At 42.0% G+C, this 17,239-nt stretch overlaps 1 protein-coding gene across 4 annotated transcripts in view; it reads right to left on the minus strand.

Moving 5' to 3' along the window:
- Positions 1 to 5,070: 5,070 nt before the first annotated feature.
- The window catches only part of rab11fip4b (RAB11 family interacting protein 4 (class II) b), a 167,671-nt gene continuing 155,502 nt past the window's right edge, over positions 5,071 to 17,239 (minus strand). The window contains exons 12-14 of one of the 4 annotated variants that reach the window (XM_084318653.1): positions 10,714 to 10,794; positions 9,405 to 9,548; positions 5,071 to 7,700 (exon numbers count right to left, since the gene is read on the minus strand). In XM_084318653.1, the coding sequence (XP_084174779.1) occupies positions 7,584 to 7,700; positions 9,405 to 9,548; positions 10,714 to 10,794 (342 nt within the window). In that variant the 3' untranslated portion in view covers positions 5,071 to 7,583. Of the gene's footprint in view, positions 7,701 to 9,341; positions 9,549 to 10,713; positions 10,795 to 17,239 lie in introns of all 4 variants that reach the window. The other 3 variants (XM_084318652.1, XM_084318655.1, XM_084318654.1) reach the window with 3 other exon arrangements.

Below are 17,239 nucleotides of genomic sequence, written 5' to 3' on the forward strand. Positions count from 1 at the left end.
TGAATGGTGGCCCTTTGTTCCTCCCTCTGGCTGCCACGCGTTCCAAGTTGGGGTTCTCCCCCTCGCCTCCGCCGTGCTCAGCATGCTCTGTCTCCCCCGGCGCCACCTCCTCGGGGCTCTTGGTCGCTGCCTTCCAGCGACTCCCGGCCGCTGCCTTCTTGGCTCTCCTGTGGGTCTTCTTGGCTTTCATCCTCTTCGTTAATGGTATGCTTAGCTTTTTACTCTTGTTGGCCTAGCGACTAGCCACGCGGTGCTCCCGGTGCTATCCTAGCCTATAACTTCAGCTAAGTTTACTACAGTACCTCCACTATTTCGCCCCGGCGTTATCTGGGCCCATAACCTGTTAACAGAATCCGGCTATAGGGCGACAATAATGTGGTCAAGAGGCATGGTTTCCAGTCTTTGGCCTTTAACTGGCTTGATGTGTTTATTCACATGGTGGGAGCATTTACACATGAGTCCTCTCTCTTACTGAGAGACTGGGGAGAGAGAGAAAGGGGAGGAGACACAGATACTTATACTCGTCATTTGGTAGTACTCCGGAGTATCTCCGCCTAGAACACCCTCCAGTGGACACAGATATACATGCAGGTAGACAGACACTAGTGTGTACAGTTACATAATGCAGTTAGACATTTACTAACAATCCCACACAGAGTCTCTAGCTTCAACAAAAAGTTTATTAATTAATTAGAATTTTTTGTTTTCTACGCAGATACTGTAAGGCAGTGGTTCTCAACCTTTTTACACCAAGTACCACTTGAGAGCATAGCTGGCTCTCCAAGTAGGCCTACCACCATATGACCGATGTTAAAATACAGTCGAACTCTATTCAGCTATGCACAGTTCACGCAGGAGGCAAATTTATTCCTAATAACATTATTTATTGTTAACTTTTGTCAGACACAGGCACAATGTACGAAAGGGGTACTAGAACTAGCAAACTCTTCCACACAATTCTCATACAATGCCAGTGGCGGCTCGCCACTAGTGGGCGCAAGGGCGCCGACCCACCTGCTGGCCAGCTGCTGTTAAATCAGAGAAGAAGACAATAAAACTTTTTCGTTTTTGTGTTTTATAGCCCTATAAATAATATAAACATGTTTAAAATGAATACTATTTACTCATTTTAAGTATGTTTGTATTTCCAATGCACAATATAACGTTATTATCTAAATTAAAAAAACATCGTTTTCTTGAGCAGGAAGTGACGTTTTTTTTATTTTTTCGTATTTCTCGCCCGAGGGCTAGAAGCGATCGCGCTCTGAGTGCGCGTCACAGTTTGATCGCTGTCTCCGTCACAGCCAATCAGTGCATACGGCGTTGTGCGTTGAAATATGACTATTATGTTGGAATCCGAGCGCAATTTGAAGCGGTCTAGCCCAGCAGCGTGAACTTCCGTGAAGAATTTCCATAGCCGCATTTTCGTGGAGACGCTCTGATTGGCCGACGCGATGCCAGTTTTTTTCCATAGCCGCATTTCTCGGGTTCTTGCTTAGAGAGAGAATGCGCCAGGTTTATTCAAGGACTGAGTATTTTCATTTCGATTTATAGTTAGCTAAAGCTACCACCATGGAATTGGATAATTCTGTTAAATCCATCAAATCAACACCGTTTGAAAGACGGACAAATCATTGGCCGAATCCAATTTCTAGGTTATTATTCCTAGGTTGGTGATCGGTGGAGATAGTGTTGTTGTGAGAATGATGCAGGCAGCTGTTTGTCTTAGACGAGCGTACCGTGACTGCAAGTTCTTTAGACTGTTAAGCTTAGGCACTCTTTCAAAGTTGGTTATGGTTAGAGTTTGTCTTAGAGCATGGCGATAGAACGCCAGGTAGTTTGCAGGCTGTTCGAGGCGGAAATGGACAAAGACACAGCTCTTCACTCAACAACAAGCTATATGGATGCGCACAATGGATGGACATCAACACAGGCTGGATGGACAATGCCATAGAGTGGATATACTTTATCAACAAGCCAACAACAAGGTAGATTAGCGATCTTAACTCTAGTTTAATACATGATACGTAACTCTCTCTCTCTCTCGCTCTCTCTCTCTCTCTCGCTATACACACTACAGCTGTCTCCGCGAAATGCGGCTACGGAAAAAAGTATTGACTGTGCTTGCTGAGACGATAATAGGCTGGCGATTCAAAACGCGCTGCTGTGTTGTGAACTATAACATTTATTTAGCTGCTGCTGATGCATAATGAATGAATGGTGAGTTGTTTAAAATGACAACATACATGTGTTAATTATTTGATTTGATTGATCCGAGAGACAGAGAGAGATTGCTCATTGAGCATCTCAGAGCATTACATTTTCAACTCGACCTATTAACGTGAACTGCGACCCACAAGGCACCAGCGGCAGCGGCCGCCACTGACTGCCACCCAGTGGTGAACCTGATATAGGCTGCACACTATAAACAGACATAATTAATGGCTCCTTCACTTTGTGCATTTTTATATCGTTACAGCTCCCGTACAAGGCTGTCTTGTTTAGGGAGTCTTGCTGTATTTATTTACCCCAGCCAAGGCTATACTTCAGAAGACTTGTAACAGACATTTTTCATCTTCTATGAAGGTCTCCATCATGCATCAGAGATTGATTGATTGATTGAAAACTTTATTAACAGATTGCAGAATGGGTACAATACAGTACAGCTCAATACACACAATTGTTAAGGGGATGCAGACCAGAGAAAGACTTTCGTCTTGTTTACATCAGGGTCCCCCATTTTCAATTCATCAGGACATATATGACATACATGACATACAGATAGTCAGTACTGCTACATCTATACATTTATGACATACCAGATTTGCAAATACAGTACTGTTTGTGATACAGAAGGAGTCAGGAAAAGGGAGTATATACATTTGACGTAGAAACTGTACATTGGAGGAGGTTGGGTGGGGGGGGGTTGGGTACACTGGGATATTGACAACCATACTGGGTAATCTACATTGGAGGTGGTTGGGGGGGGGGGCACACTGTATATACAAGCAAAACTGTACATTGAGGGGGGGGGGGAGACACTGTACAAACAAACAAAATTGTACATTGGACTATTGACAAAACCATACTAGGTAAATGACTGTACATTGGAGGGGGTTGGGTTAGGATATTTACAGGGGCCAGTGTTGAATTGCAGTCTCCCGTAGGTGTCCCTTGAGAGAGGTTTTGAAAGTGGGTAGTGATCCACATTCCTTTACAGCTTTGGGTAGGGCGTTCCACATTGATGTGGCATAATTGCGAAACGTGTTTAGTCCCTTATTTGAGCCGAATCTGGGTTTAACATGATTTGTGGAGCTCCCTCTGGTGTTGTGATCGTGGTATTCACTGACCTTTGGGAAGTATTTTGACATGTACATGGGTACCTTGGTCGTGTAGTGTATCTTGTAGACCAGGCCCATTGCAAGTTGCTGTACTCGGTCGTCTACTCTAAGCCATCCTAGGTTGTCAAAGTGGGCAGGGGTGAGGTGGGTTCTAGGAGTAAGGTCAAGCAGTAGTCTGACCAGTTTGTTTTGAGATGTTTGTAATTTTGTTTTTAGCGCCTTTGAGGTGCTTTGGTACCATGAGGTGCAAGCATAGTCGTAGTACCCCTGAATGAGTGCTCCTGCCAGAGTCTTCAGGGTATTCTTGTTTACCAGAGAGGAGATCCGGTACAAGAATAGAGTTCGTTGGTTGACTTTTTTTATTACATTGGATGCCATTTTGTCACAGGAGAGATTAGCCTCTAGGATGGAACCCAGGTAGGTAATTTCATCTTTCCTTGTGACAATATTGTCACCCACTGTAACTGAGAAGCCGTCGGTCTTGCTGAGTTTGTTATTTGAACCGAAGAGAATGGACTCTGTTTTGCCCATGTGTAATGATAGTTTGTTATCAGCGAGCCATATGCAGATTCTGCCTAGTTCCGAGCTGAGGGTTTTTTCAACCTGTAACTTGTTCTTGTCAGAGACCAGCAGGGCTGAGTCGTCCGCAAACAGGAACAAGTTGCAGTCACAAGCTGACGACATGTCATTTGCATAAATTAGGAACAGTAGCGGTCCTAGTATGCTTCCTTGTGGAACACCACAGCTCACTGTGAGGGGGGGGGATAGGGTACCGTTTACCTCCACCATCTGTTCCCTCCCCTCAAGGTAGGATTGCATCCAGCTCACTGATAGACTATCAAAACCAATTGCTTTTAGCTTGTCAATCAGAATGGAGTGATTGACCGTGTCAAAGGCCTTTTGTAGGTCCAGCATGACCATGCCGCAGTATTTGCCTGCGTCCACCTCTTGTTTGATGTGGTCATGGGAACGATAGGAACACCGTATAGCTGCGAGTGTCGTCCTTCGGATGAGACGCTAAACCGAGGTCCTGACTGAATCTCGTCATTAAAGAACCCAGGACGCCCATCGCAAAGAGTAGGGGGTTCCCCGATGTTCCTGGTCAAATTCCCAATCAAGTCTCTGACATCAAGGCCACCTAATCATCCATTCCCCTTAATTGGCTGATATCAATCCGTCTCCTGAGCCATTCAGCCATTGTGTAGTGTCAGTGATGTGTGCCTGGTGCCAGTGTATGGCAGCCATTGAGCCTGCGTAGCCCAATGTTGGGTGCTACCAGTGGTGGTGAAGGAGGCAATTTCCACCGTACATTGTGGGGAGCGCTTTGAGTGTCTAGAAAAGTGCTATATAAATGTAATGAATGATATTAGCCATATTAAAAACAAACTGCCGGGGCGCCAGGGTGGCGCACCACGTAACGCACAGCAGTGCAACGCGGCCGTCCCGGGCTCGACTCCCAGACCCGGCGACCCTTGCTGCATGTCGGACCTTTGCTCTGCCGGGCCTGTCCAATAAACCAATAAAAAGACCAAACAAATAATCTAAAAAAAAATTTAAATAAAAAAAATGCCAAAGTTAATTCACACATTAGACAGTAGTTGGTTACACCAAATTATTGTCATGCCAGGGCAAATGTTTTATTTACAGTATGTACATTGCAATTGCAGATAAGACACACCAGCAGCATCCACTGGCCTAGAATACAGCCATATAAAACGACTTTTAATACGACTTTTAATGTTACAGAAATCACATGATCAATTGAAATAGGGTCAAATAAGCGTAAGAAATCCATGAGACAATATCACAACTAAAACCATTGTTATTGCCATGTTGTTTGAGAATAATGAGAAAATATAGGACACTCATTAAGAACCGTGATATCATAGTGAATTATTTGTGACACCACTTTTACCGTTACAGGTCAACACTTTTCTTTGCCTATATGAAATGACAGGGGAGATGAGTCTGTTCTGCAAGCCATCCATGAATCAGTGGTTAATGGGAAATAAGTTATATTGCTCACAATGGTCACCGTTTAGTTGAGGTTAGGAAGACAGCTGACAACCGTAGGAAAGACATCTGAAAAGCTGTGGACTCACCATAAGGAACAAATTAACAATAAAACAACAACAACAAAAAAGCTCACACTGCATTCATCGATAAATCATTACATTTACTCTTGAATTGCTACGTTGCTTATCATACAAAGCCTTGTGCTATGCCGGTCTTACTAGTAGTACACGTAAGCTATATCACCAGCTATTTCTTGATTAAACAGTATAAAACAGTGTTCATATTATTGTCTGAAAAAGAGTGGTGAGTGGCACATGAATACAAATCATCACTATATATATACAACATTTACAAGTCATGAAATCGGTCAAGACACAGACTTGAATGCAACTTCAAAAAAGTTTAGTCAAGCTCTAGCAATATTATCTTGAAAAATGTATCTTCAAAAGGCACAGACAGGAGAACAAGTGTACCATGCAAAAAGAAATAAACTTCCTTTTGTGCAATGAAGCAAAACTCAAGTTAAGAACAATTACGCAATACAGCAGATTGCCATTATTATTTTTTACCTTTTCCCAACAATACACTCCAATACAATAGAGCATACTGTATACTTGTAGAATGATGTATCTCGACAAATCAAAGATTTTGTACACAAAAAAACTTTTTAGGTCTCACAGAAAGTGACATGTCAAGTGATACATTCATGATATTTACAGTACACATTAGGGGACAAACTACAATCTGCAACCTTCTTCAGTGCTTCAGTGAGATTGCTGTTCCAGTATTTGTACCAAAAAGTGAGTCTGTCGTGCATATAAACGACCTGGTAGTAACCTTACTGTACATGGGGTTCAGATCAAGTACCCTTTTTCCTTCTTTAAAAAAAAAGTATATTATCTTACTGAGGCATTATTTATTTAACCCTAAAGGTACTGAAGCCACACCCATTGATGTCCAGAACAAATTCTGTACATTCATGTCCACTGTTTTACATTCTCCTGTGCATCATCATCACGTCTATTGCTAGCTGTACTATTGCAAGCTCATGCTATTCTAGCATGTTGCCAAGGAAACCACAACAACACTCCTTGGTGAAGTAACATTCGACTACGTCTAAAGTCCCTAACCAACTTAAAGAGCCACTTCTTTGTGAAAACAAATCACAGTTGAACCAGTTGACACCGTCAATGGAGTTTCCAACCAAAAGATTGTTTCTCAAGAAAGCACAAAATTAACCTTTGATTACCTCTCTTTACTTAACTGTTCCGTCACTCGCCTACATGAAATCATCTGCCTCCCCACAGCTGGAAAACAAAGACTTTCTCACTTTCTCTCAGAGTTAGCCAACTTCTTGTTACAGGGTGTCTTTCTGTACTTCCCTCACTCTATAATCACTCCTCCCTATTGTCTCAACTCATTTAGAAACACATCTCTACCTTCTTCATCAACATTCACTACTGCAGCATCAATCAGCACCTGACGCCGTCAGTCTGTCTGTCTTACTCACAAGGTCTGCCTACCACCTTCTGTGTCTGTACGTCTGGTCTTATTGTGTCTGCCTGCTGCCTTGTCCACCTGTGTGTCTGCATGCTAACATGTCCTTCTTTCAACAGTCTACCATCATATTTGTATTTGTGGACGCACCACCTCACCACCTAATAACAACAGGATGCAGTAGAATCTACAGTAGGTTCATGTTAACATTTCTCCAGTTTTATACCAGAAGCTTGTATGTCCAGTGTACATCTAACAATCTAAACAACACATCTGTGTTCAAACAGAGCATGTCCAGTGTATTCCAAGGAATATATATCGCCAGAGTTGTTTTATGAGATCAGAGCGGAGACAGTGACGGCAGAAAACAAGGTAGAGACAGAGAATGGAAAGTTAAGTAAGTACACATGGCATATATATAAAGTTGAAAGAGTCACAGTAATATAACAAGTCAGTCAATGGCTGACGAACTCCCTTTAGTCCAACTACTAGACGATCCCTTCGTAGCTCCAATAATCACCAGCCAGAGTTCACTTCCACACCACAACAGCAGGGGGCGATGCCTGTCTGTCTTATCAATCTATCTGCCCCAGAGTCCCTGTGTGTGTGGCCCTCTATGGTGTGGCCCTGGGATCGTTTTCGCTTTCACATAGGCTACTGTAGATATTCCAGGTTCCAATCTGAACTAGAATGATCCTTCATTCTAGAATCACAGAGAGGGTTCTCATTCTAGTTCTTTATCTCCAGGATGGAGGGGTTGTGGTCCAGGATGGAGAGGATGACCTTGTCCATGTACTGTCGCAGACGGAAGTTGATCTCCTCCTGCTCTTTCAAGGCCTCCATCAACTGGGGAGATAGTTGTGAATCATTTAAATTATAAATATAATACTAATAATAATCAAACCATTTGTGAGATACGCTGAAATTTCAATGACACAATTATTATATTACAACACATGCATACTGAATAGATACAGCAAATATAGAGTAAGCTATGGCAAGCCTGGAAAGCCATAGAATATACTGTAGATATTGTCATAGTACTGCTGATCTCAATATGCATCCAATGCAAAAATCTGTCATACATACTGTGATGTAATATTAAAAAGGTTCAAATACTAAATATGCCCTAGTAATACAGTTATGCCCTAATCATGTTAAGAATATTGAAATTCAGATGAAACCCCATGGGTTGAGATGTTGAAATGGACCATATATTCTGTATCATAGCCTACAGTGTACAGTGCACTCTCCACAATAGATATATCAGCAGTACATTTTTATTTGGTGCTTAACACTTTGAGAATATTATTTCATGCCCCCCGTTGAGTGCAGACGACACTAATTGTTTTTTTTTTAATTTATTAGCGATCTGAATTCATATTTCATCAACCGAATCTCCCGTTGGTACAGCAGCCCCTCCAGGAGCTCCGATGGGAAAATACCACCCCCTATCGTCTATCCCTGTGTAACTGCAGGCCATTCGATTACACTGGTGGATCTGTGGGGGGGGGGGAGCCTACTGGCTCCACTATGCTGGAGAGCTGTCTGATGAAGAGGGAAGTGATCGCAAGATGGAAAGCAGCCTGGAATATATATTTACAGCAGCCAATAATCAATCAATAAACGCGATCGATATTTGGAATGGCGATCAGTAATTGGAATAATCTTTTTGGAGAACATCTGATCTAAGGTAAGGAGTCTATGTTACCAATTTTAGGATAATCAGAGCTGTTTTCACTGAGATAACAGCGTGTCCCATATGTGTATATGTGTGTGTGTGTGTGTGGTAATAAGAGAATCGATTTCTCAGCTCGCTTCTATAGCGTGCATAAGTACACATATACTATCGATAATCTAGCGTTTATTTGAAAACGATTCATAAATAGGCAGACAAATGACAACGTGTCTAGTGTATTCGAGAATATTCCAATAAATGCCGTTTATGACGGAATCTTTCTATTTTCCTGAAATTTTCGAGAAAACGATAGCTTTTCGAAATGCTAACTGCAAACAAGTCATTGATAAGCGACGGGCAGATTAGACACATAGCCATAATTTAAAACATAGATTATGCGTTTTTAACGCCATCATAGAAGTGGGTGGCGGCATTCAAGGGGGTAAAAAGGAAAACACGGCCGGCACTGAAAGTGTTAATACCAGTGCCAAATGATAAACAGAATAACACAAACAAGGACATTTTGTTCATTTAAGTCTTTCTCCTTTAATTGACCATGGTTGCTTCCTTTATTTGCTGCAGGGAATGTTGTTAAGCCTCAAACACTGTGTGGCATTGTATTTTAACCCTTTCAGGTGTACGTTCTAGGAATGTTTCCTCAGAATTGTATAATAATATCTCATTTGAATTTAACTCCATGGCTTTCCATAACGAGTACCACTGTTAACACCATAATAAGAAAAACTCTAATCTCACACGCAAGATCTAAAAAATAAGCATGTAGAGTATACTGCTGGCGGTAGGCCTACCTGGTCTCTGGTGGCGCTGTGTAGCTCAACGGCTGTACAGTATACTGCTGGCGGTAGGCCTACCTGGTCTCTAGAGGCGCTGTCTATCTCAGCGGCCAGGGACTGGGCCTTGGTCTGTGTGGCAAACAGGTTCTTTGCTTCAAACAGACTCAGACTGAGAATCTGACCGTTCAGCTCGTCATTTTGTTCCTTCAGCTTCTGGTTCTCCTAGAGCAGGGGGGGGGGAAGGAAGCGAGAGCGAGAGCGATAGATAGATAGATAGATAGATAGATAGATAGATAGATAGATAGATAGATAGATAGATAGATAGATAGATAGATAGATAGATAGATAGATAGATAGATAGATAGATAGATAGATAGATAGATAGATAGATAGATAGATAGATAGATAGATAGATAGATAGATAGATAGATAGATAGATAGATAGATAGATAGATAGATAGATAGATAGATAGATAGATAGATAGATAGATAGATAGATAGATAGATAGATAGATAGATAGATAGATAGATAGATAGATAGATAGATAGATAGATAGATAGATAGATAGATAGATAGATAGATAGATAGATAGATAGATAGATAGATAGATAGATAGATAGATAGATAGATAGATAGATAGATAGATAGATAGATAGATAGATAGATAGATAGATAGATAGATAGATAGATAGATAGATAGATAGATAGATAGATAGATAGATAGATAGATAGATAGATAGATAGATAGATAGATAGATAGATAGATAGATAGATAGATAGATAGATAGATAGATAGATAGATAGATAGATAGATAGATAGAGAGAGAGATAAAGAGGGAGGCGGAGAGAGGGGGAGTTATCAAGATCAGCTCCAGGTTACATGTTAGAGTGCACAGTGAGAGTGATGAGGCATGGAGTGCTTTTACAAAATGGCCACTATCTCTTTTTCACTCTTCCCAGTCGACTCCATCCACACTCGGTTAGTACTGAAGCCTCTGAAAATGAAACTACTCAAGCTTCAATCAGCACTCGCAGCAAATTACTTTCTGCAGGTCCCTCAGCCACCAGCAAAACACTGCAACACACATCTACGGCGGCGACACCTACAGGACAGAACGCGGGTTACGAGGTGTTAACGGCACAAACTGCTCCCCTGCTGTGTCTCTCTCTACATGTGTTTCTGACCGTGTTATGATTTGCTCTGTGATGAAGTTGCCCTTTAGTGCAGACCATGAAACCAGCTTGCCCCACCCCTTTTTCCTAACCTTGAACATTACAAAAAAAACTGACCCCAGATCAGCATCTACGTGGCAAGTTCACCCTACTGCATTTTTTATTAGTGGTTAATATGGAGGTCAGTGGTCACGGGAAACAACGTCTTTTTACCATCGGATTGGGACGGAGCCGCGCCCCGGCCAACACAAGGTGCTGGAACTCAGGGGGTAGAAAGTCCTGGGACACAAACCGCTGGAGACACACACACACACAAACACGTACACACACACACAGGAATGCAATATTGAATATGCCCCATTTGCCCATTAATTTACGGGATGACGCATTGCAGTGTTCTGTCAATAAACCGCTTGTTTTATCTGAACCTCCAACATCTCCATCTGAAACTAACTGGAACTTGGAACACTGCACTGGTAAACATGCATACTTTCATAATCAAATCTTGATCAGTATTTCAATCATTTCATAGCTGATTGTAATATAAAGGTGTTGTCCAGGAAATACCTGGACATGATACTGCATAAGGAAAAACAAACTGATTGGAGAGAGAGAGAGAGAGAGAGAGAGAGAGAGAGAGAGAGAGAGAGAGAGAGAGAGAGAGAGAGAGAGAGAAAGAAAGAAGGAAAGAAGGAAAGAAGGAAAGAAGGAAAGAAGGAAAGAAGGAAAGAAGGAAAGAAGGAAAGAAAGAAAGAAAGAAAGAAAGAAAGAAAGAAAGAAAGAAAGAAAGAAAGAAAGAAAGAAAGAAAAAAAAAAAAAATTGGTGATCAGTGAGTTTGATCAGTGAGGCCTGAGAGTAATTTCACTCACAGGTATAGAATCAGCAAGACTAAACACTCGGCTGTGCAACACGACCAGGCTGACTGACTATTATGCAGTTGCCTCAAGGCCTGGAATGTTTTAGTGCAAACAAACATTTTTAGAGCTTTTTTCAGTTGAGAGACTTGTGAGTTATGTACAACGTTTGCAAGTCGTGAAAACGAGTGAGGCACAGATCGAACACACAACTTAATAAAAAAAGAAGAAAAAATAAAGCTTTGTGGAGCTACGGCATGAGGTAGAACAGCATCTTAAAGGCTGCATACAACATTAAAGTCACAAGGTTAGCTGTGCTAAGTGTATTTGTCTGATGGGTACTGCTTTATTATCTAAGATGGGATCTTTAGAAATGCTTTTATCTGATGTCTTATCTTTTGTGTTTACTTAACACCCAGACTGTGCACTTTAACAGGGACTGGAAACAATAACACAGCATATGACTCATTGACCTTGGCAGCCAGATGGCTCGTCTGAAATGTCACACTATCTAGGAATTTCAAAGGGGATAAACACTGCACTGTGTTTTAAAGGGGACATATTTTAGTCCTTTTCAAGTCTTTGAGGTCGCCTAAACATGTCTTTTAAAAAAAGAGGCTGCATTCTAGCAGCCTCTATACCTCTCCGTTTCAGTCCTGTTCTCAATGGGCTGTTTCTGTGCCTGTAATGAACAAGCCACAAACAAAATTCAGATCAAACTTTCAGATCATATATGACTCAAGATCCAGCAATAGCATGGTAATCTTACCGTTAGAAATGTTGTCAGAAACATATTTGATAGAAGATTTACAAACAAGTCACAATTCGTGTACGCAAGCATTTTCTTCACACGCACATACAGGTACATACAAGGTCTTTGTGGCTGCAATTCTGAATGTTCTTTCTTGAGTTCTTGTCACAGCTGAACTGCAGAAGATTACCTATTTAATAATAATAATAATAATAATAATAATAATAATAATAATAATAATAATAATAATAATAATAATAATAATAATGCAGGACCTCTTTAGAGAGAGGTCTTTATTCGGCATGCAACGACACAACGACATGCAATGGGCGGCACACACAGAGGAATACACACAATACAATGTTCTCAGTGTTGGGACAACCCCTTATTCTGTAAAAACAATGCAAGAGTCAGGAAAGGGCAATTTTCACAATATGTCCCTGTGAAGGAGAGACTCCTTCATGGGGCTCCTCCATGCACATGTTCTTATTGTAAATGTTTAAAATGTAAATACTTTGAGCAAGTTTGTAGGCTATGTCTGATTTGTCTATATTTCATTATTCATGTGTCACAATAATCCATCACTACATTAATTTCAAAACTTAAAACAGTAACTGGACATGTCTTTGTCTATCTATCCGATCTCATCTCTCGATACTCGCCCGCTCGTGCTCTGCGCTCACAAAATGCGGGGCTTCTATAGATTCCTAGGGTTAAAAAGAAATCCGCCGGCCACAGAGCCTTTGTCTACCGCGCTCCCTACCTGTGGAACAAATGACCTGCCGTCGTCAGGGGCACCTGCTCTGTCGAAGCTTTTAAATCGCTGCTTAAGACCCATCTTTTCTCTCTCTCCTTCAACCTACCCTGATCTCACCTGGTCGGGGACCAGAGCATGTGAGCGGAGCGGCGCGGCCGAGAAATCCGCTCCTCGCTCTAGACGGCTTGTTCCGCTCCGCTAATCGCTCCCTCCGCCGCTCCGCTCAGCTCTCAACTTCATTTGGCATCAAGCGCTCCCCGCTCCACCCCGCTCAGAAGAAAAAAAATACAGCAGGGGAAATAAAAGAAAGTGCTGTTTTCCTGAAATTGGCTAATTAAACACATCGGATTTCCTGAAGGCCTTCGTTTCAGAAGGCCTTCAGGAAATCCGACTTTTTGGAGCATGCGTAAATTCTTGATTTCGTTATTTAAAATATCATAGAATAATGAAAACAGACCCAGTTTAAATGTATCAACCGAAGTATGGTATTTTTTTTATTTACCACTGCAACCGTCACTGCACTGTCAACGCAGTGACGGAAGAACCACACAAAAAATAAGAATTATGCACAGCCCTCGGGAGTCGGGGCATATACCTTGTATTATCCGTTTAGCTAATTGAATTACACTGTAGGCCTATACCTTTTTGCATGCTATTAATAAAGTATTAAATCAACCAATCAATCGGAGGTAGAACATCACTGACAGGGCAGCATAAGACAGATACAAAATTACGAATATGACATTCGGAGCCTCAGAGGAGGCCGTAATAGGCCTATAAGGCCTTGGCTTAGCCACTAAAGACAATTAATGCAACAGGCTTGTTATCAAACGAACTCAGGAAATCACATAGCTAATATGCCTATGAAAATAAAAATATAACTCGACATAACAAAGTGTCTCACTGTAAAACACAAACAAAATACTCAATGTGCAAGTTTCCTATAGCCTTTGAAAAACTCGAATACAATCAACCAATATAAAAGTGCTGTTGGATATAACGGAACGTAGGCCAAGTGCGTCCACATTTTTATAGGATTCTAGCACATTTTCATAACAATAGCACCCTGCGCCGTTTTCATTGAGGTTTCTTACAAATTAACGATGCTTTATCTTGTCCTTTATATGCCGATTATCATTAGAATCTTAAATTGTACCATATGTCCCCCTTTAGACAACATATGTAATGCTACCAGCGCACTTTTGTTAAGATAATTAGTTGGCCATTCGCGGTCGCTATACCGAGGTTGCAGTAATAGTTTAACGCTGTTCAGATCACGTCGGAGAATATAGACACATCCCAGTGACCTGCGACCTGTGCTAACGCTCTTGGGAAATGCAGTGTTGTAGTTCTCAACATTTTCAGCCTTTAATTTTAAACCAATGCTGCCATCTACTGACAACAAAAAAGTGTTGTCTAATCGTCACCTTGAGAGCTACTTCCGTATACAGCGCCGCCCCAAACCCATTCTAGAGATTCCCACTTTTTGCTGGGAGTGGGGCGTGGCCGTATTTGGTCCCAGACAATAAGAGTGGCTGCAATTGGTCACCGTGACGTTAGGCTACATTTATATAAATGTATAAAATCTAAAACAGAATGCTACATTCTTATGTATGAAATTAAAAATAATAATAGCATCTCTGCAATGCTGCTAACTTTGGGCCATTAACTTTAGGCAGGCCTATTGCATTTTGCAATATAGGCTATAGGCTATATGAAATTAAAAATAATAATAGCATCACTGCAATGCTGCTAACTTTGGGCCATTAACTTTAGGCAGGCCAATTATTGCATTTTGCAATAAAGTAGGCTATAGGCTATTCGTTTTTGTCACTTTGTGCATTTTAAACAAAATAAAACAATGCTCATGTCTTGTGCCTATATCTGCCATGCAGTGCCACTGCGTACGGCTACATTATCTTTGAGTTCACTTTCAAGAACACGAGTTTAGCCAATGTCTGAGGCTTCAAACTCATGCAGTGATTTCTTGACATCAAACCGGCAGCGGAAAACACCCACTCTGCGCTCGCAGAACCACTGGGAATACTGAACACTTTGCGGGCAACTTTAGTCAGGCGTGGCAAGGACTTGGAGTTTTTTTTCCAAAATGCAATGACATCTTTGACATCGTCAGGGTTTGATCTTGGGGACGAGAGGTAGGTGCATTGTGGACCGGTGCCTACTGGTCTGGGAGAAACCGAGCATGCTATGATTTTGTGCGCAGTGCTGCGTGCACTGAGCGGCCCGGAGCAGCTTGGAGCGGAGGAGAACTCCCGCTCCGGAAGTCCCGCCGACCCATTTTAAAACCCACTCCGCCGCTCACTTCAAAACCACCCGCTCCACTCCCCGCGCCGCTCACATGCTCTGTCGGGGACTGACCCTTAGATTAATCTGTCTAGTTTAGTTAGGATGGCTATTTGCTCCCATGTCTGCTTTTCTGCAGACATGGGAGAACCTTTTTAACCTCTGTCTCTGTCTCAACCGGTCCCATGGAACAGCTTTAAAGATGCAATCCTTATTCAACGTAAATGCACCTTCTGGTTCTACTGGTATGCGCTTGGTTGACGCGCTCAGATAGCAGCACTCGGGAGATCGGATTTTATATGACATTTATTTTCATTTCAGATTTTCCATGCAGATCTTCGGATTCCAATAATCCCCACAATGAACTTTAGGAAATGTTTATCTTACCGTTTGACGGCGAAATCATATTGTAGAATCAAACAATCAAAACATAGGCTGCTCTGCAGCGGTCAAAAAACCGTGTCGCCACATACCAAACATTCTTAGAACACTGGCTGTGTGACGGCCAGCCCATTTTAAACACCTGATGCCTGTTTCCCCAAATTAGCCACATGCATCTCAATTGATTAGCTTATCAAAAATATAATAATTACAACAATACATGATCACACAACCCATTATTTATATAAGTCATGACTTCATTCATACCGATAACAATAATAATAATAATGATAATTTCAAAACCATACATTTGGCACTAACAGTGATTATATAGATTATGGCATTTTAAGTGCTTCTATAGGCTATGTATGAAATATATGAAATATAGACTATAGACCTATACAATTGTTTACAAAGTAAACAAAATCATACATTTGGCTCTAACATCCCGGCCCCTAATTGTCGTGGAACCTTACATGGCAATTACCAAAAACATGCTTAACAGAGCCAACACAATACTTTTGTTTCACAAAGTCCGCGTCACATTGCACACTGTCCAATCTTCTGCTCCTTGAGCGTAGCGCAAATGTGAAAAACATAGCGCACAGTTCATCTACGAAATAGTTGTGTGTATAGTCGATGCGTGTAATGTGTGTGCGTGTGTAAAGGGAGGGGGTAGCGTGTCTTCTTGGGGGCGTGGGGGAGGGGGAGTGCATATCTTCAAAGGGAGGGTAGGATAAGGGCCGTCTTAGGGTGAGGAGAGGGGGGTGGATGCAGATTGTGGTTCATCTTGAGCCTCTACCAGCAGAACCAGCTTTGAGATTGGCCGGCGAAGTGTGCTAGTCTTTGTCCTAACTAGCACTTGCCGCATGAATCCTCTTGCATCCGGTAGGACTTGAGTGACTTGGCCCATTAACCAAGAGTTTCTTGGGGAGGTGTCATCGATGATGAGGACCACGTCTCCTTCTGTCAAGTTTCTTCTTTTCTTTCTTCTTTTTCTGAAAACTTTGTAGTCTTCATCAAACTTCTTGTTCCTTTGAAACGTTCTCTTTAAGTTTGAAGCTCTTTGTTCCACAACACCATGATTGTTGGGGAGCTCAAGTCGCTCTTCTCTCAGTGGGAGCCCAATAGCATAATAGTCCACCAGTGTGACCGAGTTGGAGACTAACTCCAAAAACGTATGGTCTTCTTTGGACATTTCCTTCCTTTCCTCGTGCCCGTGTTCCGAGAGGTCGAGCTTGACTTGCTGCTGCAGCAGTTCCTCCACTCTTGTGACGGATATTCCGTTTGCACTTATGACAGGTTTTCTAGTGCGGGATGGAACCATCGTCCTTAGTGGTCCATTTACCATCCAACCCAGGATAGTCTTAACGGCGTATGGGCCATTCCCTCGGCTGTTAATGACTCTCAATGGCTCTAGAGCCTTTGGCACGTTGCATCCAATTAGCAGACCAATTTCTGCATCAATCTGAGGGATCCTGATGTCTTCCCTCAGGTACGGCCATGAATTCACATCCTTTTGGGTGGGGATGTTTTTTTTACGCACTGGAATCTCCTTCTGAGTGTACACGTGTGGAAGCTGCACATACTCATCACTCTCCAGACCACATATTTCCAGGTCACATGCGACAGAGGTTTTAGTGGATTCCTCTTTGTTTAGTGTTTTCAACAGTATTTCTGCCTTTCGGCCG

This window comes from Notolepis coatsorum (genome assembly GCF_963971535.1).
Source record: "Notolepis coatsorum genome assembly, chromosome: 7".
Lineage (NCBI taxonomy): Eukaryota > Metazoa > Chordata > Actinopteri > Aulopiformes > Paralepididae > Notolepis > Notolepis coatsorum.